Source organism: Salmo trutta, chromosome 14, assembly GCF_901001165.1.
Source record: "Salmo trutta chromosome 14, fSalTru1.1, whole genome shotgun sequence".
NCBI lineage: Eukaryota > Metazoa > Chordata > Actinopteri > Salmoniformes > Salmonidae > Salmo > Salmo trutta.
Window position 1 is genome coordinate 78,088,774 of NC_042970.1, and position 24,140 is coordinate 78,112,913.

The following is a 24,140-nucleotide window of genomic DNA, read 5'->3' on the forward strand; positions in this document are numbered from 1 at the left end:
TGTAAAGTAAAAAGTATCCTATCTCGGTTGCTAAGCCTACAGGTAGTGTGATGTTTTTCTACATTTTGATATATAGTGTTTTTGGTTTCGTCTTTACCTTATGTGCAGAAAATGTGTCCTACAAGTGTATTTTTATTATTATTACCTTAGTCTAATACTACATGTAGTGCTCTGAGTGAGCCTTGCTACCTACGTCCCTCCCTGTGGTGGTGGCTGAGTTGGAACACAGGTGATATTTCCATCCTTTCCTTTCACGCTGACCCCTCCATCTATAATTCAGCTGACCCGGCCGTATCGGTGTCTCTCTCTCTCCTTCCCACTGTAAAATTGGCTTATGATGCAGGGGTGAAAAGGCTGATTAACGAATGAGAGAAAGAGGGAGCGAGAGAAAGGAGCTATCACGATCACAACAGGTTGTTATTGGTGGCAGAAAGAACAAGGGAACAACAAGGCAGAACGAGGAGGGGGTTTAAGAGCCAAGGTGACTTTCACTATCAAAAGAAAATAAGTCTGTAACGGAATACGCTGATTAGTACCTAGCTAGCCTACTACCAACTGTCATTTTTTTCTTTTTCTTGAAACTTTCAACTAGTACTCTGGAGTTTTAAAGAGAATAATTAATTCATTTATTTTTCCTAATTGTTATTATACCGTTTTTGTTTTGTGGAAATCGAAGCGGTTACTATGTCGGGGGCGAACAGTGATCAGTTACATAGGTCTACGTTGTCTGTTTACACGGTAAGTATATATTTTATAGTAGGCTAATACTATGGGGTTAGATGATTGAAATGTTGTTGTAAATAGAGTATTGGCAGTAATCTACCCCCATCTTTCACACTCCAATAATACTCTAAATGAGGGGGGGTGTACAAAAACTTTTCGAAAAACATTTAACTGGGTGGTTCGAGCACTGAATTCTGATTGGCTGACAGCCGTTGTATATCAGTCCATATACCACGGATATGACAACTTTTATTTGTACTGCTCTAATTACGTTGGTAACCTGTTTATAACAGCAGTAAGGCACCTCAGGGGGTTTGTAGTATGTGGCCAATATACCACGGCTAAGGGCTGTATCCAGGCACTCCCTGTTGCGTCATGCTAAGAACAGCCCTAAGACGTGGTATATTGGCCATATACATTACATTACAGTCATTTAGCAGACGCTCTTATCCAGAGCGACTTACAGTAGTGAATGCATACATTTCATTTCATGCATTTTTTTGTACTGGCCCCCCGTGGGAATCAAACCCACAACCCTGGCGTTGCACACACCATGCTGGCGTTGCAAACACCATGCTCTACCAACTGAGCCACAGGGAAGACATACCACATCCTCATGGTCCTTATTGCTTAAATATACAACCACTTGTAGGCCCTACTAAACACAAGGCATAGCATTTAGTTTTGGCCAATATTCAATGTTTGATTGTTCTGTGTTCTCTTCCATAGAACCTGATGGAACAGTTCAACCCAGGCCTACAGACGCTAGTTACATTAGGAAACAGCTATGTCAAGGCTTTCCAAGGTGTGTGTGTGTGTGTGTGTGTGTATGAGCGAGTGTGTGTGAAAGTTAATGCATAAGTATGCATTTGTGTCATTGTGTGTGGGGGTCATCCCTCTGACAAGTTCCCTAGACCTAGTTGGGCTAACATCATTGATGTCAGCGTCCTTCCTCTGACTGATATAAACAGTACAAGGCATCTATCACAGGTCAGCTAGTTAGCAGGTAGATGTAACATGGTAAAGACAGGCGTTAGCAGGTAGTTGTAACATGGTAAAGACAGGCCTGTTTCCCATAGAGGTAGAAGTTAGCAGGTAGTTGTAACATGGTAAAGTGATACCTGTTTCCCATAGAGGTAGAAGTTAGCAGGTAGATGTAACGTGGTAAAGATAGGTGTTAGCAGGTAGATGTAACATGGTAAAGACAGGCCTGTTTCCCATAGAGGTAGAAGTTAGCAGGTAGTTGTAACATGGTGAAGTGATGCCTGTTTCCCATAGAGGTAGAAGTTAGCAGGTAGTTGTAACATGGTAAAGTGATACCTGTTTCCCATAGAGGTAGAAGTTAGCAGGTAGATGTAACGTGGTAAAGATAGGTGTTAGCAGGTAGATGTAACATGGTAAAGACAGGCCTGTTTCCCATAGAGGTAGAAGTTAGCAGGTAGTTGTAACATGGTAAAGACAGGCCTGTTTCCCATAGAGGTAGAAGATAGCAGGTAGATGTAACATGGTAAAGATAGGCGTTAGCAGGTAGATGTAACATGGTAAAGACAGGCCGGTTTCCCATAGAGGTAGAAGTTAGCAGGTAGTTGTAACATGGTGAAGTGATGCCTGTTTCCCATAGAGGTAGAAGTTAGCAGGTAGATGTAACATGGTAAAGTGATACCTGTTTCCCATAGAGGTAGAAGTTAGCAGGTAGATGTAACATGGTAAAGTGATACCTGTTTCCCATAGAGGTAGAAGTTAGCAGGTAGATGTAACGTGGTAAAGATAGGCGTTAGCAGGTAGATGTAACATGGTAAAGTGATGCCTGTTGCCCATCGAGGTAGAAGTTAGCAGGTAGATGTAACATGGTAAAGACAGGCCTGTTTCCCATAGAGGTAGAAGTTAGCAGGTAGATGTAACATGGTAAAGAGATGCCTGTTGCCCATAGAGGTAGAAGTTAGCAGGTAGATGTAACATGGTAAAGAAAGGCCTGTTTCCCATAGAGGTAGAAAGAGGGCTCATCTTTGTATCTGTGCCATGATGGCTTCTGTGACTTTAAAATGGTGGAAGCCGTCATTGGCAATGTCCATGCTAAAACGGTTTCTATCCATCCAGAGCCCTCGTTCCACCTCTATGGATGTTACCTAACCACTGGGCTATTTATGGACCCAGTCTTACCTGTATCAAGAGTCCATCACCACAGGTGTTTTACTTATTGGGTAAATTGTTTGGGACAGTTAAGATATGATTACAAGATTTGGTTTGTGTCGTTATTGGGCTTGTGAGTTAATAGCTATAATGCTAACAGGTGTGTGTGTGTGTGTGTGTGTGTGTGTGTGTGTGTGTGTGTGTGTGTGTGTGTGTGCGCGCGCGCTGCAGCCTTGGCTGTTACCAGTGAGGCCTACTTTAGTGCTGTAGCGAAGATGGGAGAACAGGCCCTTCACACACTCTCCTCTCGCTCACTTGGTAAGTGTGTGTATGTCTGCCTACTGTACTGTACCGTAGAACCAGCTACAATGGGCCAAGCACAGACTGGAGCTATTTTAAAAGTAGACTCAGCGATATGACGTAGATGCAGAAAGTCAATAGCATAGTGGGTCAATTTCTGCAACAACTAAGAGCGTTGATGCGCGAGGATCAACTTCTCCGCTGTTTTGGTGCCCTGGCTACCACGCTGTGAACAGTGTGACGCCAACCTGTGCACATGCGCAGATACTGTGTGTGACTGTGAGAGCAAAGTCTTGCATCTCATCTCAATATCTGGGGTGCTGAGTCTACCTTTAACTTCCTTAACGTCTTTGAGTAACTTTGAGGTTGTTGTGGCAGGCGGTGTGTTTTTCGATACTGGAAGACTGCCAATAAATAGCAATAAGAACAGAGTTTACTGAGAGGTAAGGATGAAATGATCATACACACACACACTCCCACACACACAGTAGGCCAGTTGAGCTAATGAATTGAGTGTGGGTGAAAGACTGTCATCTATAATTCAAAGCAGCTACCTGATCCTGTCTTCATGGTCACACTGCTGCGCTGACCTTCTCACTTGGCTAACCTGCTGTAGCTACACTGTCATGCTAGCCTAGCTCTGACGCACGGCCCCATTCGTTCCCCATGAGATGCTAGTGTCAGTGCTAATAAGGCTAGGTTGCTAGCTCTGACGCACGGCCCCATTCGTTCCCCATGAGATGCTAGTGTCAGTGCTAATAAGGCTAGGTTGCTAGCTCTGACGCACGGCCCCATTCGTTCCCCATGAGATGCTATTGTCAGTGCTAATAAGGCTAGGTTGCTAGCTCTGATGCACGGCCCCATTCATTCCCTTTGAGATGCTATCGTCATTGCTAATTGGTGATACTAATGTGTGTATGTGTGATCCACAGGAGATGTCCTGGTACAGATATCTGAGACGCAGAGAAGACTCACAGCTGAGATGGAGGGAGTGGTCTGTTTTATCTATGTCTATATGTTCCTGATCCTATTTAGTGTCTTTATACCACCTATTCATCTATGTTTATTTACAGTATGTCCACGCCACTGTTTCCATCCACAGCCTGTGTGGACACTGCCATAGAGTGTAACATTGTTTTTCTTCCCCCTCAGGGTGTAACGTTGTAATTCTTCCCCTTCAGTTTCGATGGTTCCAGGTAGAAGTTTTACAGGCCATGGAGAAGAATGTCAAGTTGGATGAAGAGTACATTGATGTGAGTATCTGGCAAGAGTGTGTGTTTCCGTGTGTGTGTTTCCGTGTGTGTTTCTGTGTGTATGTACGTGTGTGTGTGTGTGTGTGCGTGTACTAACACACACTCCTGTATCTCTTCCACAGGGCAGTCGCAGGGTGTATGAGCTGGAGGTGAGGAACCAGGCAGAAGCTCTGGAGAGACAGCTGAGAAGAGGAGCCTTCAGAGACTCACTGGTACACATACACACACACACACACACAATCATGGACACTCTTACTGACACTTGTGGCTGCTTCGCCTGATGTCTTGTCCTATATTTGTATTTTTAATCCCAGCCCCCATTCCCACAGGAGGTATTTTGCCTTTTGGTAGGCCGTCATTGTAAATAAGAATTTGTTCTTAACTGACTTGCCTGGTTAAATACATAAAATAATAAAGACACACACCCTCCTCCTTACAGTTAAATCAGACACTGTCCAACACTACCACATTCCATACAGTAATGGGGTGTGTGTGTGTGTGTGTGTGTGTGTTCTCTAGGAGCACAGTGAGTACATGCAGTACCTGAGACAGAGTCAACATGACATTATGAAGGAGGAGGAGAGGAGGTCAGTCTTTACCGTTATTAATACATTACCAACACAATTACTATTAGGACCATTATTATGATGATGAATATGATGATGGTTGTTATTATTAGGTATCGCTTCCTGGCAGAGAAACACTGCGGACTGACACAGTCACTGCTCTTCCTCATCAACAAGGTACACACACACATACACACACACACACACACACACACACACACACACACACACACACACACACACACACACACAGACATGTTTATGTCAAAAACGGGGACGTCAGAAACCTTTACAAACCACACAAACACAGGTAGTGTTCTGAAATGTCCCCATCTCTCCCCCAGACAGGGGCTTCCCTACAGCAGAAGGCTGATGGATGGAAGGAGAAAGTGAATGAGACACGAGGCTCCAGACCCCGTAGCCCCACCCACCCTGACCAGGAGGACCAGGTTAGAGACCCCGTAGCCCCACCCACCCTGACCAGGAGGACCAGGTTAGAGACACCCTGACCAGGAGGAACAGGTTAGAGACCCCGTAGCCCCACCCACCCTGACCAGGAGGACCAGGTTAGAGACCCCGTAGCCCCACCCACCCTGACCAGGAGGAACAGGTTAGAGACCCCGTAGCCCCACCCACCCTGACCAGGAGGACCAGGTTAGAGACCCTGTAGCCCCACCCACCCTGACCAGGAGGACCAGGTTAGAGACCCCGTAGCCCCACCCACCCTGACCAGGAGGAACAGGTTAGAGACAAGTATTCCACCCAACCAATCAACCTTCCCCTGTCACCCTCTCTCCTCAGCTGTGTGGCTCAGTGAGCTCTCTGCTACAGACAGTAGATGAGGACAGAGACATGTCTTGGGCCAGGAGAGAACAGCTGGCCCTGGGGAGAGTGCCCTCTAGAGGTGGGATAACTACACTGCACCCCTAAAGAACAGGGTTATATTTAGTCAATCAGCTACACTACTCACGTGTTGTGTTATTTCATTTAGTGCATAGCAGGGAAATATTTTGGTTGATACCGTGGGGATTTTTCATTGGATAAACTTTTCTCCATCCGTCTCTTTCTTCTCCTTCTCCGTCCATATTCCTTCCCCATCACCTTCTCTACCCCCTTCCTCCCCCAGCCCCGTCCCCCCTCCACAGCCGATCCCGCTCCTCCTCAGTGGGTGAGTCTCTGGGTCTGGGTGGGGGTAGGACCATGAGAGCCCTGCTGTCCCACCCACACTCCTCCAACCCCAAACTCTTACCCTTCACCCGGGGAGAGATGGTCACCGTGTTGGTCCAGGAGCCGAGGAATGGGTGGCTGTATGGGAGAACGGATAGCAGCCTACGGTAGGGGATAGTGGATAACAGACTATGGTAGGGGTCAGTGGATAACAGACTATGGTAGGGGTCAGTGGATAGTAGCCTACGGTAGGGGATAGTGGATAACAGACTATGGTAGGGGTCAGTGGATAACAGACTATGGTAGGGGACAGTGGATAACAGACTATGGTAGGGGTCAGTGGATAACAGACTATAGTAGGGGTCAGTGGATAACAGACTATGGTAGGGGTCAGTGGATAGCAGCCTACGGTAGGGGATAGTGGATAACAGACTATGGTAGGGGTCAGTGGATAACAGACTATGGTAGGGGTCAGTGGATAGTAGCCTACGGTAGGGGATAGTGGATAACAGACTATGGTAGGGGTCAGTGGATAACAGACTATGGTAGGGGACAGTGGATAACAGACTATGGTAGGGGTCAGTGGATAACAGACTATAGTAGGGGTCAGTGGATAACAGACTATGGTAGGGGTCAGTGGATAGCAGCCTACGGTAGGGGATAGTGGATAACAGACTATGGTAGGGGTCAGTGGATAACAGACTATGGTAGGGGTCAGTGGATAACAGACTATAGTAGGGGACAGTGGATAACAGACTATGGTAGGGGACAGTGGATAGCAGACTATGGTAGGGACAGTGGATAGCAGACTATAGTAGGGGACAGTGGATAACAGACTATGGTAGGGGTCAGTGGATAGCAGCCTACGGTAGGGGATAGTGGATAACAGACTATGGTAGGGGTCAGTGGATAACAGACTATGGTAGGGGACAGTGGATAACAGACTATGGTAGGGGTCAGTGGATAACAGACTATGGTAGGGGACAGTGGATAACAGACTATGGTAGGGGACAGTGGATAACAGACTATGGTAGGGACAGTGGATAACAGACTATGGTAGGGGACAGTGGATAACAGACTATGGTAGGGGTTAGTGGATAACAGACTATGGTAGGGACAGTGGATAACAGACTATGGTAGGGGACTGTGGATAGCAGCCTACGGTAGGGGACAGTGGATAACAGACTATGGTAAGGGACAGTGGATAACAGACTATGGTAGGGGACAGTGGATAGCAGACTATAGTAGGGGACAGTGGATAACAGACTATGGTAGGGGACAGTGGATAGCAGACTATGGTAGGGGACAGTGGATAGCAGACTATGGTAGGGGTCAGTGGATAACAGACTATGGTAGGGGTCAGTGGATAGCAGCCTACGGTAGGGGACAGTGGATAACAGACTATGGTAGGGGTCAGTGGATAACAGACTATGGTAGGGGACAGTGGATAACAGACTACGGTAGGGACAGTGGATAACAGACTATGGTAGGGGTTAGTGGATAACAGACTATGGTAGGGGTCAGTGGATAGCAGCCTACGGTAGGGGATAGTGGATAACAGACTATGGTAGGGGTCAGTGGATAACAGACTATGGTAGGGGACAGTGGATAACAGACTATGGTAGGGGTCAGTGGATAACAGACTATTGTAGGGGTCAGTGGATAACAGACTACGGTAGGGGTCAGTGGATAACAGACTACGGTAGGGGACAGTGGATAACAGACTATGGTAGGGACAGTGGATAACAGACTATGGTAGGGGTTAGTGGATAACAGACTATGGTAGGGGTCAGTGGATAGCAGCCTATGGTAGGGGATAGTGGATAACAGACTATGGTAGGGGTCAGTGGATAACAGACTATGGTAGGGGACAGTGGATAACAGACTATGGTAGGGGTCAGTGGATAACAGACTATGGTAGGGGACAGTGGATAACAGACTATGGTAGGGGACAGTGGATAACAGACTATGGTAGGGGACAGTGGATAACAGACTATGGTAGGGGACAGTGGATAGCAGACTATAGTAGGGGACAGTGGATAACAGACTATGGTAGGGGACAGTGGATAGCAGACTATGGTAGGGGTCAGTGGATAACAGACTATGGTAGGGGTCAGTGGATAACAGACTACGGTAGGGGACAGTGGATAACAGACTATGGTAGGGGTCAGTGGATAACAGACTACGGTAGGGGTCAGTGGATAACAGACTACGGTAGGGGACAGTGGATAACAGACTATGGTAGGGACAGTGGATAACAGACTATGGTAGGGGATAGTGGATAACAGACTATGGTAGGGGTCAGTGGATAGCAGCCTACGGTAGGGGATAGTGGATAACAGACTATGGTAGGGGTCAGTGGATAACAGACTATGGTAGGGGTCAGTGGATAACAGACTATGGTAGGGGTCAGTGGATAACAGACTATGGTAGGGACAGTGGATAACAGACTATGGTAGGGGACAGTGGATAACAGACTATGGTAGGGGACAGTGGATAACAGACTATGGTAGGGGACAGTGGATAACAGACTATGGTAGGGGACAGTGGATAACAGACTATGGTAGGGGACAGTGGATAACAGACTATGGTAGGGGACTGTGGATAGCAGCCTACGGTAGGGGACAGTGGATAACAGACTATGGTAAGGGTCAGTGGATAACAGACTATGGTAGGGGACAGTGGATAGCAGACTATCGTAGGGGACAGTGGATAACAGACTATGGTAGGGGACAGTGGATAACATAATATGGTAGGGGACAGTGGATAACAGACTATGGTAGGGGTCAGTGGATAGCAGATTATGGTAGGGGACAGTGGATAACAGACTATGGTAGGGGACAGTGGATAAAAGACTATGGTAGGGAACAGTGGATAACAGACTATGGTAGGGTACAGTGGATAACAGACTATGGTAGGGGTCAGTGGATAACAGACTATGGTAGGGGTCAGTGGATAACAGACTATGGTAGGGGTCAGTGGATAACAGACTATGGTAGGGGACAGTGGATAACAGACATGGTAGGGGACAGTGGATAGCAGATTATGGTAGGGGTCAGTGGATAACAGACTATGGTAGGGGTCAGTGGATAACAGACTATGGTAGGGGTCAGTGGATAACAGACTGTGGTAGGGGGCAGTGGATAACAGACTGTGGTAGCGGACAGTGGATAACAGACTATGGTAGGGGTAAGTGGATAGCAGACTATGGTAGGGGTCAGTGGATAAGAGACTATGGTAGGGGACAGTGGATAACAGACTATGGTAGGGGACAGTGGATAACAGACTATGGTAGGGGTCAGTGGATAACAGACTATGGTAGGGGTCAGTGGATAACAGACTACGGTAGGGGACAGTGGATAACAGACTAGGGTAGGGGACAGTGGATAGCAGACTATGGTAGGGGTCAGTGGATAGCAGACTATGGTGGGGGTCAGTGTATAGCAGAATATGGTAGGGGTCAGTGGATAACAGACTATGGTAGGGGACAGTGGATAACAGACTATGGTGGGGGTCAGTGGATAACAGACATAACAGACTATGGTAGGGGTCAGTGGATAACAGACTATGGTAGGGGTCAGTGGATAACCAACTATGGTAGGGGACAGTGGATAACAGACTATGGTAGGGGTCAGTGGATAACAGACATAACAGACTATGGTGGGGGTCAGTGTATAGCAGACTATGGTAGGGGTCAGTGGATAACCAATTATGGTAGGGGACAGTGGTTAACAGACTATGGTAGGGGTCAGTGGATAACAGACTATGGTAGGGGTCAGTGGATAACAGACATAACAGACTATGGTTGGGGACAGTGGATAACAGACTATTGTAGGGGACAGTGGATAACAGACTATGGTAGGGGACAGTGGATAACAGACTATTGTAGAGGACAGTGGATAACAGACTATGGTAGGGGTCAGTGGATAACAGACTATGGTAGGGGTCAGTGGATAACAGACTATGGTAGGGGACAGTGGATAACAGACTATGGTAGGGGTCAGTGGATAACAGACTACGGTAGGGGACAGTGGATAACAGACTACTTAGGGGTCAGTGGATAACAGACTATGGTAGGGGACAGTGGATAACAGACTATGGTAGGGGTCAGTGGATAACAGACTATGGTAGGGGTCAGTGGATAACAGACTATGGTAGGGGACAGTGGATAACAGACTATGGTAGGGGTCAGTGGATAACAGACTATGGTAGGGGTCAGTGGATAACAGACTATGGTAGGGGACAGTGGATAACAGACTGTGGTAGCGGACAGTGGATAACATACTATGGTAGGGGTCAGTGGATAGCAGACTATGGTAGGGGTCAGTGGATAACAGACTATGGTAGGAGACAGTGGATAACAGACTATTGTAGGGGACAGTGGATAACAGACTATGGTAGGGGTCAGTGGATAACAGACTATGGTAGTGGTCAGTGGATAACAGACTATGGTAGGGGACAGTGGATAACAGACTACGGTAGGGGTCAGTGGATAACAGACTACGGTAGGGGACAGTGGATAACAGACTACGGTAGGGGTCAGTGGATAACAGACTATGGTAGGGGACAGTGGATAACAGACTATGGTAGTAGTCAGTGGATAACAGACTATGGTAGGGGCCAGTGGATAACAGACTATGGTAGGGGTCAGTGGATAACAGACATAACAGACTATGGTAGGGGTCAGTGGATAACAGACTATGGTAGGGGTCAGTGGATAACCAACTATGGTAGGGGACAGTGGATAACAGACTATGGTAGGGATCAGTGGATAACAGACATAACAGACTATGGTGGGGGTCAGTGTATAGCAGACTATGGTAGGGGTCAGTGGATAACCAATTATGGTAGGGGACAGTGGTTAACAGACTATGGTAGGGGTCAGTGGATAACAGACTATGGTAGGGGTCAGTGGATAACAGACATAACAGACTATGGTTGGGGACAGTGGATAACAGACTATTGTAGGGGACAGTGGATAACAGACTATGGTAGGGGACAGTGGATAACAGACTATTGTAGAGGACAGTGGATAACAGACTATGGTAGGGGTCAGTGGATAACAGACTATGGTAGGGGTCAGTGGATAACAGACTATGGTAGGGGACAGTGGATAACAGACTACGGTAGGGGTCAGTGGATAACAGACTACGGTAGGGGACAGTGGATAACAGACTACGGTAGGGGTCAGTGGATAACAGACTATGGTAGGGGACAGTGGATAACAGACTATGGTAGTAGTCAGTGGATAACAGACTATGGTAGGGGCCAGTGGATAACAGACTATGGTAGGGGTCAGTGGATAACAGACTATGGTAGGGGCCAGTGGATAACAGACTATGGTAGGGGTCAGTGGATAACAGACTATGGTAGGGGACAGTGGATAACAGACTATGGTAGGGGATAGTGGATAACAGACTATGGTAGGGGTCAGTGGATAACAGACTATGGTAGGGGACAGTGGATAACAGACTATGGTAGGGGCCAGTGGATAACAGATTATGGTAGGGGTCAGTGGATAACAGACTATGGTAGGGGACAGTGGATAACAGACTATGGTAGGGGACAGTGGATAACAGACTATGGTAGGGGACAGTGGATAACAGACTATGGTAGGGGTTAGTGGATAACAGACTATGGTAGGGGACAGTGGATAACAGACTATGGTAGGGGTCAGTTGTTTGTTCCTTTATCCATCCATCATTCATTCATTCATTCCTATGTGGGTGGGTGGCTGGGAAAACAGTGGAATTCATCTAGGAACTTGTCAGTTCCAGTATTTAGGCCATTGTTGTGTTTGCTAATGTTCCTCTGGTCTCTCTCTGTTGTTCCAACAGCCAGGGCTGGTTCCCAGCAGCTTATGTTTCTTCTATTGAAGACTTCTCTAACCTTTTGGGGTCCAGGTATGTCAATGAATCAATAAATCAATCAATCAATCAATGAATCAATATGATCATATTTGACATTTGACCCTCCAGTGGCACTTCCTTGAGGAGCCACAGCATGAACAACCTTTTGGATCCCTCTGACACCTCCATGGACCAATCAGAAAAGGTCTACGGGGATGTCGCGCCCCCTGCCACACCCACTCGCAGGGCCTCCGTCGACTTCCGACCAATCTCTCCCCTCCCTGAGAGGAGGGCGGAGCCAGAGATTGTGACGAGAAAAAATAGCCTGAAGGGCTTTAACGAGCTCCCGCCCCCTCCTCCTCCGCCCCCGCCACCCCCTCAGCCTACAACAATGCTCTGGAGGGGGTCAGCTGACTTTCGACCAATCCAGCTTATTTTCCCGGAGAGGACAGCAGAGTCATTATCACCCCTTGGAGCTTCTGGAGAAAACCTACTCTTTCCCAGGTAGGAAGTATGTGTGTCAGTGTGTGTCAGTGTGTGTGTCAGTGTGCGTCAGTGTGCGTCAGTGTGCGTCAGTGTGTGTCAGTGTGCATCAGTGTGCGTCAGTGTGTGTGTCAGTGTGTGTCAGTGTGTGTCAGTGTGCGTCTGTGTGCGTCTGTGTGTGTCAGTGTGCGTCAGTGTGCGTCTGTGTGTGTGCCTGCTGTGATGTTTGTCATTAGTGTTGAGTGCTAGTTCTTTACCTGTCACCTGATCTGTTGCAGGGGAACCAATCCCTTTGCGACAGTGAAGCTTAAACCAACGACCACCAATGACAGATCAGCACCCAGGACCCACTGACCAATCAGCACAGAGATGTAGACGTCAAGAAAAGCTGACGTCCTTGAGTTTGACATTGAGTCTATTTTTAGAGAAATGATGTAGATCATCTAATCGTGTAAAGATATATATATTTATTTGTACTATTATGCGATTTAAGAATAGCACTTTGTCACATTGTTTGTGTGTTTTGAAAGATTTTCCAGTGGTTTACTAATTGTTCAATCTAGGATGCTTTTATTGTGAAATAGATCATTTTATTTAGAAAATATCTAAATGAATCGTCTCATTTGTGCATTCCTTGTTCTACAGTATATTAGTGTCCAGTCTAGTTTATAATAAATCATTAAATAATAATAAATAAAATAGTCATTTTACTCAAGGTGTTTTATTTCTTATTATTTCTTATTTTGAATAATTTCTCTCTCTTCACCACTCTTCCTCTTTATTTATACATCTCATCACCAGACGAGAGAGGAAGGAGGAAATGAGGGAGGGAGGACAGGAAGGAGGGTACAAGTATGTGTGAGGTGGAAAAAATAAAGTACGAGAGACACAGGTTGTATAGGATGAGTCCAAAAAAATGGCTCTATTAAAAATAGCACCCTATTCCCTTTTGGCACCCTTTGGAAGTAGTGCACTATAAAGGGAATAGGGTGCCATTTGGGTAAGGTGACATAGGGTCCATAGACGGCTAGAGAGGAAAGGGAAGGTTTCTGGTACATTATATCTACAGTAAGGTTTTCTTTTAAAATGACAGTCATGAGGTTTTCAAATCAAAACAGGACATATATACAGTATGTTGGTACAGTAGAAAAACGTACAAATAAATACAGTAGTTCTTGTTGGGGAGTCTCCTCTCTACCTCCCCCTGGCGGACGTCTCTGGTACTGTTTCGGTTAGCGAGACTGGGCCTGCGTGGTGCGGTGTAAGGTGAAGTAGCCTTGACGCTGATCTTGGGTCAGTTGACATTTTCCCAGAATAATGGTTAAGGTTGGGATTGGTGATCCTAGATCTGTGTCGAGGAGAAACTTCACCCTGGACTGGATGGTGCTTTTTGGGTGATGGGGGGGGGCATAGAGGGGGGAGATTGCATTTAAAACATGAATTCGCAGGGGAGGAAAAAGGGGGAGACGAGAGGTGCTCTTTACACCTCATGGACCAAGACTTCAAACTCTGGAAAAGAGAAGAGGAGGACAACAGTAAGATCCTCTGGGAATGAGTCAGGATTTCATTCTGTTATCATCCTATCACCTCTCTCACCGTCGATGCCAATCTTTCCATCACCGTCCTTGTCGGCGGCATTAAGGAAGGCTTTGGTCTCGGTGTCGGTCAGGTCTCTGCCGTCCTCAGCGAAACTCTTCAGCACAAACCTAAGGTAAAAGAGAGTTCAAAGGTTAGGGGTCAAGATTAAGGAGCTGCGTGTGTGTCTGTTGTCCTCAGCAAAACCCTTCAGTACGAACCTGAGGTCAGAGATTTAGCGGGAAGAAAAAATGTATTAAGCTTGGACTGCAAAATCCTGTTACCTTTCCCCACAGTTTCTAGGTTTTCCAGAAATCACGTTTGGATGATTCCTGATGCAAGGGATCTTTCAATCAGGAGTTCTGGAACACCTCGGCATTTTGGCAAAGTTACCGGAATTTTGCAACCCTATATTGGGCATGCATTCTAAATGGTATGCTAGCTTGTAAATTGGAAAATAGCCACACATTCACATTTGATGAATGTGTGTGTGTGCACACCTGTCCATGTATGTGCGTCTTTGGTATGAGTCTATGTGCGTGTGTGTGTGCCTGTAGTGTGTGTGTGTGTGTGTGTGTGTGTGTGTGTCCGTCTATGTGTATCTCTCTTCCTCTTACTTGAGCTCCTCCTCCTCAATGAAGCCACTCTGGTCAGCATCAATAGCCTGGAACACCTTCTTGACGTTGTCGGGAGTCATGGCCTTCAGGCCCACCAGAGCAAAGAACTTCTTATGGTCGAAGGAACCCTCAGCTGGACACACACACACGCAGGTACACACACGCAGGTACACACACACACACACACACACACACACACACACACACACACACACACACACACACACAGACAGGTCAGCACACAGATACACACGCACAGACAGGTACGCACACACACACACACACACACACACGGACAGGTAAGCACACACACACACACGTGCAGGTACGCACACATACACGCGGACGTGCAGGTACACGCACACACACACACACAGACAGGTCAGCACACAGATACACACGCACAGACAGGTACGCACACACACATACACGGACAGGTAAGCACACACACACACACGTGCAGGTACGCACACATACACGGACAGGTACGCACACACACATACATACATACACAAACGCACAGGTACAAGCACACACAAGCACATGGACAGGGAGGAGACGGGAAAAGAGAACGGAGAGATATATATTATATTATTTTCAAAAGATTTGGTTTGGATTTCAACAGTGAAAACGTCTGCTCACCTTTGACTGCATCAAGGGCCTTCTGAATATCATCAGCTTTCAAAAAATCTTTCAAAGCGGCCATCTTGGTAACTGAGGGGAGAGAGAGAGAGGTTTATGAATATATTATATGGATAGCATAAATGAGGCGCTAGGACAAAGTGTTTAGTGTCAATTAGAAGGTTCTTTGTAGGGCAGAGATACACAGACAGGCAGAGATACACAGACCCACTGTCTCTGGACTGTGGTGATGTCAAGCACCATGAATAGTGTCTAGCAGACACAAAGTAAGGACAGTGGATGTAAGGATACACTGGAGAGGAGAGGACAGGAGGAGAGAGGGAAGGAAAAGAGAGGAGAGGAACAGCATCAGAGTTTGGCCAGTGACCATGAGCTGGGCTCTATATCGTTCTGGCACTCAACGGACACCCAAATGAACTTGGCAGAGGAGGAGAGGAGGGGAGAAAGGAGAGGAGGGTAGAGGAGGGTAGAAAGGGGAGAGGAGGGGAGAAAGCTGACCAAAGGCCATATTTGGTAATATAAGACGCAGCATAAATAAAGATTGTGAACAGAGGTGCAATGATAATCAACTAGATACTTCCCAAGACAATCTTAGAAGAAAGCATATGACTACCACTCTCAAAAGGGAGCCAGAGTCCTATTGCCTCACATTTACAAGTTCACCCAACTCAATTTGACCATGGCAGTTGTAGTGTCCTGGGTGCACAGTTTTGAAGCGTTTGTGAAATCATTCCTGCATTGCCTTAAATTGCTCAATAGATGTAAGTAAAGAGCCAGACAGATATCACTAACTAACTACTCAGTACAACTGAGAGTATCTCACTAGTCTCCAGTAGCATCCTTCCCCTCGCCTGAAATAATGCAAGAAGACATTGAAATCAAAATGGTGGAAGCCGTCAGAGGGACTTTCTTTCTGATTCTGTCTAATAATTCTAAATAAGGACGAGGCCATGGGGTGAGGAAGTCTCTATATTGCTGAGATACAGCCTGATTAGGCTAGTGACATGGAGGTGGATAGAGTCTAGTGACATGGAGGTGGATAGAGTCTAGTGGCATGGAGGTGGATAGAGTCTAGTGACATGGAGGTGGATAGAGTCTAGTGACATGGAGGTGGATAGAGTCTAGTGACATGGAGGTGGATAGAGTCTAGTGACATGTAGGTGGATAGAGTCTAGTGACATGGAGGTGGATAGAGTCTAGTGACATGGAGGTGGATAGAGTCTAGTGGCATGGAGGTGGATAGAGTCTAGTGACATGGAGGTGGATAGAGTCTAGTGACATGGAGGTGGATAGAGTCTAGTGACATGTAGGTGGATAGAGTCTAGTGACAGGGAGGTGGATAGAGTCTAGTGACATGTAGGTGGATAGAGTCTAGTGACAGGGAGGTGGATAGAGTCTAGTGACATGTAGGTGGATAGAGTCTAGTGGCGTGGTGGTGGATAGAGTCTAGTGGCGTGGTGGTAGATATAGTCTAGTGGCGTGGTGGTAGATAGAGTCTAGTGACACGGAGGTGTATAGAGTCTAGTGACCGGAGGTGTATAGAGTCTAGTGACATGGAGGTGGATAGAGTCTAGTGGCGTGGTGGTGGATAGAGTCTAGTGACACGGAGGTGTATAGAGTCTAGTGACATGGAGGTGGATAGAGTCTAGTGGCATGGAGGTGGATAGAGTCTAGTGGCATGGAGGTGGATAGAGTCTAGTGGCATCGAGGTGGATAGAGTCTAGTGGCATGGAGGTGGATAGAGTCTAGTGGCATGGAGGTGGATAGAGTCTAGTGGCATGGAGGTGGATAGAGTCTAGTGGCATGGAGGTGGATAGAGTCTAGTGGCATGGTGGTGGATAGAGTCTAGTGGCATGGAGGTGGATAGAGTCTAGTGGCATGGAGGTGGATAGAGTCTAGTGGCATGGAGGTGGATATAGTCTAGTGGCGTGGTGGTAGATAGAGTCTAGTGACACGGAGGTGTATAGAGTCTAGTGACATGGAGGTGGATAGAGTCTAGTGGCATGCAGGTGGATAGAGTCTAGTGGCATGGTGGTGGATAGAGTCTAGTGGCATGGAGGTGGATAGAGTCTAGTGGCATGGAGGTGGATAGAGTCTAGTGGCATGGAGGTGGATAGAGTCTAGTGGCATGGAGGTGGATAGAGTCTAGTGGCATGGAGGTGGATAGAGTCTAGTGGCATGGTGGTGGATAGAGTCTAGTGGCATGGAGGTGGATAGAGTCTAGTGGCATGGTGGTGGATAGAGTCTAGTGGCATGGAGGTGGATAGAGTCTAGTGGCATGGAGGTGGATAGAGTCTAGTGGCATGGTGGTGGATAGAGTCTAGTGGCATGGAGGTGGATAGAGTCTAGTGACATGGAGGTGGATAGAGTCTAGTGGCATGGAGGTGGATAGAGTCTAGTGGCATGGTGGTGGATAGAGTCTAGTGACATGGAGGTGGACAGAGTCTAGTGACATGGAGTTGGATAGAGTCTAGTGGCATGGTGGTGGATAGAGTCTAGTGACATGGAGGTGGACAGAGTCTAGTGACATGGAGGTGGATAGAGTCTAGTGGCATGGAGGTGGATAGAGTCTAGTGGCGTGGTGGTGGATAGAGTCTAGTGACATGGTGGTGGATAGAGTCTAATGACATGGAGGTGGATAGAGTCTAGTGACATGGAGGTGGATAGAGTCTAGTGGCATGGAGGTGGATAGAGTCTAGTGGCATGGTGGTGGATAGAGTCTAGTGACATGGTGGTGGATATAGTCTAATGGACATGGAGGTGGATAGAGTCTAGTGACATGGAGGTGGACAGAGTCTAGTGACATGGAGGTGGATAGAGTCTAGTGGCATGGAGGTGGATAGAGTCTAGTGGCGTGGTGGTGGATAGAGTCTAGTGAGATGGTGGTGGATAGAATCTAGTGACATGGTGGTGGATAGAGTCTAATGACATGGAGGTGGATAGAGTCTAGTGGCATGGAGGTGGACAGAGTCTAGTGACATGGAGGTGGATAGAGTCTAGTGGCATGGAGGTGGATAGAGTCTAGTGGCGTGGTGGTGGATAGAGTCTAGTGACATGGTGGTGGATAGAATCTAGTGACATGGTGGTGGATAGAGTCTAATGACATGGAGGTGGATAGAGTCTAGTGGCATGGAGGTGGATAGAGTCTAGTGGCATAGTGGTGGATAGAGTCTAGTGACATGGAGGTGGATAGAGTCCGACAATGTGTGTGTGTTTGTGTATGCGCATGATCAGTGAGGGAAAAAAGTATTTGATCCCCTGCTGATTTTGTACGTTTGCCCACTGACAAAGAAATGATCAGTCTACAATTTTAAATGGTAAGTTTATTTGAACAGTGAGAGGCAGAATAACAACAAAAAAATCCAGAAAAACGCATGTCAAAAATGTTATAAAATGATTTGCATTTTAATGAGGGAAATAAGTATTTGACCCCTCTGAAAAACATGACTTAGTACTTGGTGGCAAAACCCTTGTTGGCAATCACAGAGGTCAGACGTTTCTTGTAGTTGGCCACCAGGTTTGCACACATCTCAGGAGTGATTTTGTGTCACTCCTCTTTGCAGATCTTCTCCAAGTCATTAAGGTTTCGAGGCTGACGTTTGGCAACTCGAACCTTCAGCTCCCTCCACAGATGTTCTATGGGATTAAGGTCTGGAGACTGGCTAGGCCACTCCAGGACCTTAATGTGCTTCTTCTTGAGCCACTCCTTTGTTGCCTTGGCTGTATGTTTTGGGTCATTGTCATGCTGGAATACCCATCCACAACCCATTTTCAATGCCCTGGCTGAGGGAAGGAGGTTCTCACCCAAGATTTGACGGTGCATGGCCCCGTCCATCGTCCCTTTGATGCGGTGAAGTTGTCCTGTCCCCTTAGCAGATAAACACCCCCAAAGCATAATGTTTCCACCACCATGTTTGACGGTGGGGATGGTGTTCTTGGGGTCATAGGCAGCATTCCTTCTCCTCCAAACACGGCGAGTTGAGTTGATGCCAAATAGCTCCCTTTTGGTCTCATCTGACCACAACACTTTCACCCAGTTGTCCTCTGAATCATTCAGATGTTCATTGGCAAACTTCAGAAGGGCAGGTATATGTGCTTTCTTGAGCAGGGGGACCTTGCGGGCGCTGCAGGATTTCAGTCCTTCACGGCGTAGTGTGTTACCAATTGTTTTTCTTGGTGACTATGGTCCCAGCTGCATTGAGATCATTGACAAGATCCTCCCGTGTAGTTCTGGGCTGATTCCTCACCGTTCTCATGATCATTGCAACTCCACGAGGTGAAGATCTTGCATGGAGCCCCAGGCCGAGGAAGATTGACAGTTCTTTTGTGTTTCTTCCATTTGCGAATAATCGCACCAATTGTGGTCACTTTCTCACCAAGCTGCTTGGCGATGGTCTTGTAGCCCATTCCAGCCTTGTGTAGGTCTACAATCTTGTCCCTGACATCCTTGGAGAGCTCTTTGGTCTTGGCCATGGTGGAGAGTTGGAATCTGATTGATTGATTGCTTCTGTGGACAGGTGTGTTTTATATAGGTAACAAACTGAGATTAGGAGCACTCCCTTCAAGAGTGTGCTCCTAATCTCAGCTCGTTACCTGTATAAAAGACACCTGGGTGCCACAAATCTTTCTGATTGAGAGGGGGTCAAATAATTATTTCCCTCATTAAAATGCAAATCAATTTATAACATTTTTGACGTGTTTTTCTGGATTTTTTTTGTTGTTATTCTTTCTCTCACTGTTCAAATAAACCTACCATTAAAATTATAGACTGATCATTTCTTTGTCAGTGGGCAAACGTACAAAATCAGCAGGGGATCAAATACTTTTTTTCCCCTCACTGTGTGTTGTGTGTGTGTGTGTGTGTGTGTGTGTGTGTGTGTGTGTGTGTGTGTGTGGTGTGTGTGTGAATGTGAATGGTTGTGTACGTGTGGGTAAGTCAGTGCCAGAGCTTCTGTAAATGTGCATACGTATTGCTGCTTTTGCTGCTGTGGTGTGTGTATGGTTGCTTTGGTATGGTCGTGTGTGTGTGTATGGTTGTGTGGTATGGTTGTGTGTGTATAGTTGTGTGTGTGTGTACAGAAGTGTCCTCAGAGGATGGTTTTGCTTACCCCGGCAGAAAAGTCTATGAGGAGACTGTGACTAATTAAATGTGAAAATAGCTCTCTCTCTCTCTCTCTCCATCCATCTCTCTCTCCCCCTCTCTCTCTCCTCTCTCTCTCGCATCTCTCTCTCTCTCTTTCTCTCTTCATCTCTCTTCTCTTCTCTCTCTCTCTCTCTCTCTCTCTCTCGCGCGTCTCTTCCATCTCTCTATCTCTCTCTCTCTCTCTCTCTCTCTCGCTCTTCTCTCTCTCGCTCTCTCTCTCATTTCTCTCTTCTTCTCTCTCTATTAATATCTCTCGATCTCTTTCTTCTTCCCCCCTCTCACTCTTCTCCCTCTCCCGTTCCCCCCCTCTCTCTATCTCGCCCCCTCCTCTCTCTACTTGGTAACAAATATATTTTGAAATCTAACTCTGTCCATCTGTCTGTCCGTTGGACTTGGCAGCAATTTCTATAAATAGTACAGTATGGACCAAGACATCCGCCAAAGGACGCAGCCAAGGCCCATATCTCCATGTCTCATATCTTCTATATTTAGGAGGCGAGATAAGCAGGAAATCTTGAAATCCACCAAGCAAGATTTCTGGAGAAGCTAAGAATTTGGGGAAAGTTCTCAGAATATTGTAGCCCTGCCGATAGTATCTCTCTTTATGTGTCTTGATCTTCATATATTCCATGTCTCTTGTGGCTTCTGTGTCCTACAGGTATGTTGTCATCCTGATGTTAGCATGTTGTCATGCTTGTGGCTAAGCGCTAAGGGGTGTGGCACATGAACCTCAGTCATCTTTGGCATCTACTACGTGGTGTGTGTGTTGTGTGTGTGTGTGTGTGTGTGTGTGTGTGTGTGTGTGTGTGTGTCAGAAGTAAAACAACTTGTGTTTCACAGCAATCACTAAACCCAACCCTAACCTTCTACCAGTACGGGGGTACCAGTGGCATCTACATATGTTTCAAAGCAACCTGACCCTTCTAGAATCTTTAACAGTCATCTTACACTTCATCACAGGTAAAACAACCTAACGTTGATCTTTGGACATGCACTCATGTTTCAAAGAAACCTGACCCTTCTAGAGTGTTTAACAGTTACCACTTCATCACAGCAGAACAACTGTTCCAGTTGTCTTTGACATCTACATACATACATTAATGATTGCAGAGACCGAAACCTTCTGGCACGTCCATGGGGTCAAAGGTTAGTGTATCCCACTCGAGGTAAAACAACTTGACGGTTAGTCTTGACATATGACCCTTACACTGAGGGTAACATGTCACGTCAAGTGATGTATAAACTCTACGAATAGAACTGTATTTATGCCTTTGTAAGTCATTGAGAAAACATTAGCTTTTACAATAACGACCTGGCCAAGAAGGAGCAATATACTAACTACAACAATTTGTTAGCTAAAGTGACATATACTGTTAACTACAATGGTTTAAATGTCTTATTTTTTAATTATTTTAACAAGACCATGCCCAGTCCCAAATCCATCCTTAAGCCCTATTTCCTGCATTTGTGGAGATCTGAGAGGATTGACTGGTATAAGCAATACGGTATAGCTTCATCTTGCCCTCTGATAGGCTAGGTTGAAGTGTCAACCATATCGCTTATACCAATCAAACCTCCCCGGGTCTCCACAAGCTGATGAAGGGCTAGAGTGGATTGGGATTGGGCTGGGTTGTGTGGGTTGTCTTTAGGGGACACCCAATGTCCCTCTCTCTCTATCAGATGGTGCAAAGCCTCTTTTAATGAGATGTTAACCCAATAGTAGCTTTATCACAGTGTTGGGTGACGGGCGTTGAAATGAGGAAGTGCTGCTATAGTCCTAAATTTGACTGGCTTCAGGTTTGTGTCATGCAGCTCTCAAATAGAGTATGACGTATGTGAGTATGTGAGTATGATGTATGTCAGTATGATGTATGTCAGTATGGTATGTCAGTATGATGTATGTCAGTATGATGTATGTGAGTAGGTGTCACATCCTGACCAGTGAAAAGGGTCATTTGCCATAGTAGAATGGTCAGGGCGTGGCAGGGGGGTTGTTTTGTGTGTTTTGGGGTTTTTGATTCTAGGGGATTTTGGTTCTAGTTTTCTATTTCTATGTTTCATTTTCCATGTTTGGCCGAGTATGGTTTCCAATCAGAGGCAGGTGTTTTCGTTGTCTCTGATTGGAAGCCATACTTAGGCAGCCTGTTTTCCTTTGGGTTTTGTGGGTGGTTGTTTTCCGTTTTAGTTATTGTACCTGACGGAACTGTGGAGCGTTTATTATTTTGTTGTTCGTAGTGCATTCATTAAAATCCAAAGATGAGCACTGTACATGCTGCACCTTGGTCTGTTCAAAACAACGCTTGTGACAGTATGATGTATGTGAGTATGATGTGAGTATGATGTATGATGTACGTGAGCATGATGTATGGAGTATGATGTATGTGAGTATGATGTATGTGAGGGTGTGAGTATGATGTATGTGAGTGTGATGTATGTGAGTATGATGATGTACGTGAGTATGATGTATGTGAGTATGATGTATGTGAGTGTGATGTATGTGAGTATGATGTATGATGTATGTGAGTATGATGTATGTGAGGTGATGTATGTGAGTATGATGTATGTGAGTATGATGTATGTGAGTATGATGTATGTGAGTGTGATGTATGTGAGTATGATGTATGTGAGTATGATGTATGATGTACGTGAGCATGATGTAGTGAGTATGATGTATGTGAGTATGGTATGTGAGTATGATGTATTGCACTGGGTAAATTTCAACCGTGACATTGTATAACAGTTGTATTAGTCATGGAGTCATACATGTCTTGGTTTAAAGTACATAAAAACACACACGCGTACGTCTTGGTCTACAGTCGCACACGCAGTCATATTTTGGCTGAGTGGACAGGAGACTGACATCTCCAAACAGACCATAGAATACTAGAACCATTGTTTAGGAATATTCTAAGAATTACAAATATCCTGAGCATTCCGTTTGGGTCAGAACTGGCTGCAGGTTTTATAATGGAATTCTACCAACATCCAGCCATTCAAGAACACATGATCACTACACAGAATTGTCTATACATGCTGTATGAATTCACAGCATTCTACATATCAACCTGTCCAACACTTCTCAAAACAACAATCCTTTCTAACACAAGATGACCAAAAACAAACCAATGTAAACTGATAAAGAACATTATTTTCTGCGAGTTTGAATGCCAGGCATTAACTGCAGACCCCAACCAGACAGTATTTTCTTGCAATAATGAATAATAATGAATAATAATTATGCATCCAGTCTCGTGAACCAATGAAAACCAATACCAACCCAGACCTTTCAATGATCAACCTTACCTGGATAGTGAGGGACTAGACACTGGAAAGAGAGAGAGATGGAGAGAGTGGGGAGAGTGAAGGAGAGAAGAGAGTTGAGATAGGGTAGAGGGGGGTGTCCACTATCAGTCTTATTACACACACACACACACACACACCCACACACAACACACACACCACACCCACACCACCACACACCACACACACACGTAGGCACACAAACACACACGCAAACACACACAGACACACACACATACAACATACATACATACATACATACATACATCATACATACATACATATCCATACATACATACATACATACATACATACATACATACATACATACATACATACATACATACATAGCATTTATTTGGGAGAGTATGGGAGAGGGACAGTGGGGTTCA

The 24,140-nt window shown here is 46.0% G+C and overlaps 2 protein-coding genes across 4 annotated transcripts in view; one reads left to right on the top strand and one right to left on the bottom strand.

The window, feature by feature from the left end:
• Nucleotides 1–71: 71 nt before the first annotated feature.
• Nucleotides 72–13,165, top strand: LOC115147474 (brain-specific angiogenesis inhibitor 1-associated protein 2-like protein 2). Of its 2 annotated transcripts, XM_029689720.1 has the most exons (15): nt 72–481; nt 677–738; nt 1,453–1,528; nt 3,085–3,171; nt 4,086–4,147; nt 4,335–4,406; nt 4,529–4,618; nt 4,926–4,993; nt 5,086–5,149; nt 5,317–5,421; nt 5,774–5,876; nt 6,099–6,306; nt 11,977–12,042; nt 12,118–12,492; nt 12,750–13,165. In XM_029689720.1, the coding sequence occupies exons 2-15, from the start codon at nt 685–687 to the stop codon at nt 12,823–12,825; spliced, it is 1,506 nt and encodes a 501-aa protein (XP_029545580.1). In that variant the 5' UTR covers nt 72–481; nt 677–684; the 3' UTR covers nt 12,826–13,165. The 2 variants fall into 2 exon arrangements, with proteins under 2 accessions (XP_029545580.1, XP_029545581.1); XM_029689721.1 differs by lacking the exons at nt 72–481; nt 677–738; nt 1,453–1,528; nt 3,085–3,171 and adding an exon at nt 3,324–3,596.
• An 11-nt stretch (nt 13,166–13,176) lies between these two features.
• Nucleotides 13,177–24,140, bottom strand: part of LOC115147477 (parvalbumin alpha) — an 11,875-nt gene continuing 911 nt past the window's right edge. The window contains exons 1-5 of one of the 2 annotated variants that reach the window (XM_029689726.1): nt 23,752–23,795; nt 15,306–15,377; nt 14,664–14,796; nt 14,068–14,177; nt 13,177–13,980 (exon numbers count right to left, since the gene is read on the bottom strand). In XM_029689726.1, the coding sequence (XP_029545586.1) occupies nt 13,952–13,980; nt 14,068–14,177; nt 14,664–14,796; nt 15,306–15,369 (336 nt within the window). In that variant the 5' untranslated portion in view covers nt 15,370–15,377; nt 23,752–23,795 and the 3' untranslated portion in view covers nt 13,177–13,951. Of the gene's footprint in view, nt 13,981–14,067; nt 14,178–14,663; nt 14,797–15,305; nt 15,378–23,751; nt 23,796–24,140 lie in introns of those variants that run through there. The other variant, XM_029689725.1, reaches the window with a different exon arrangement.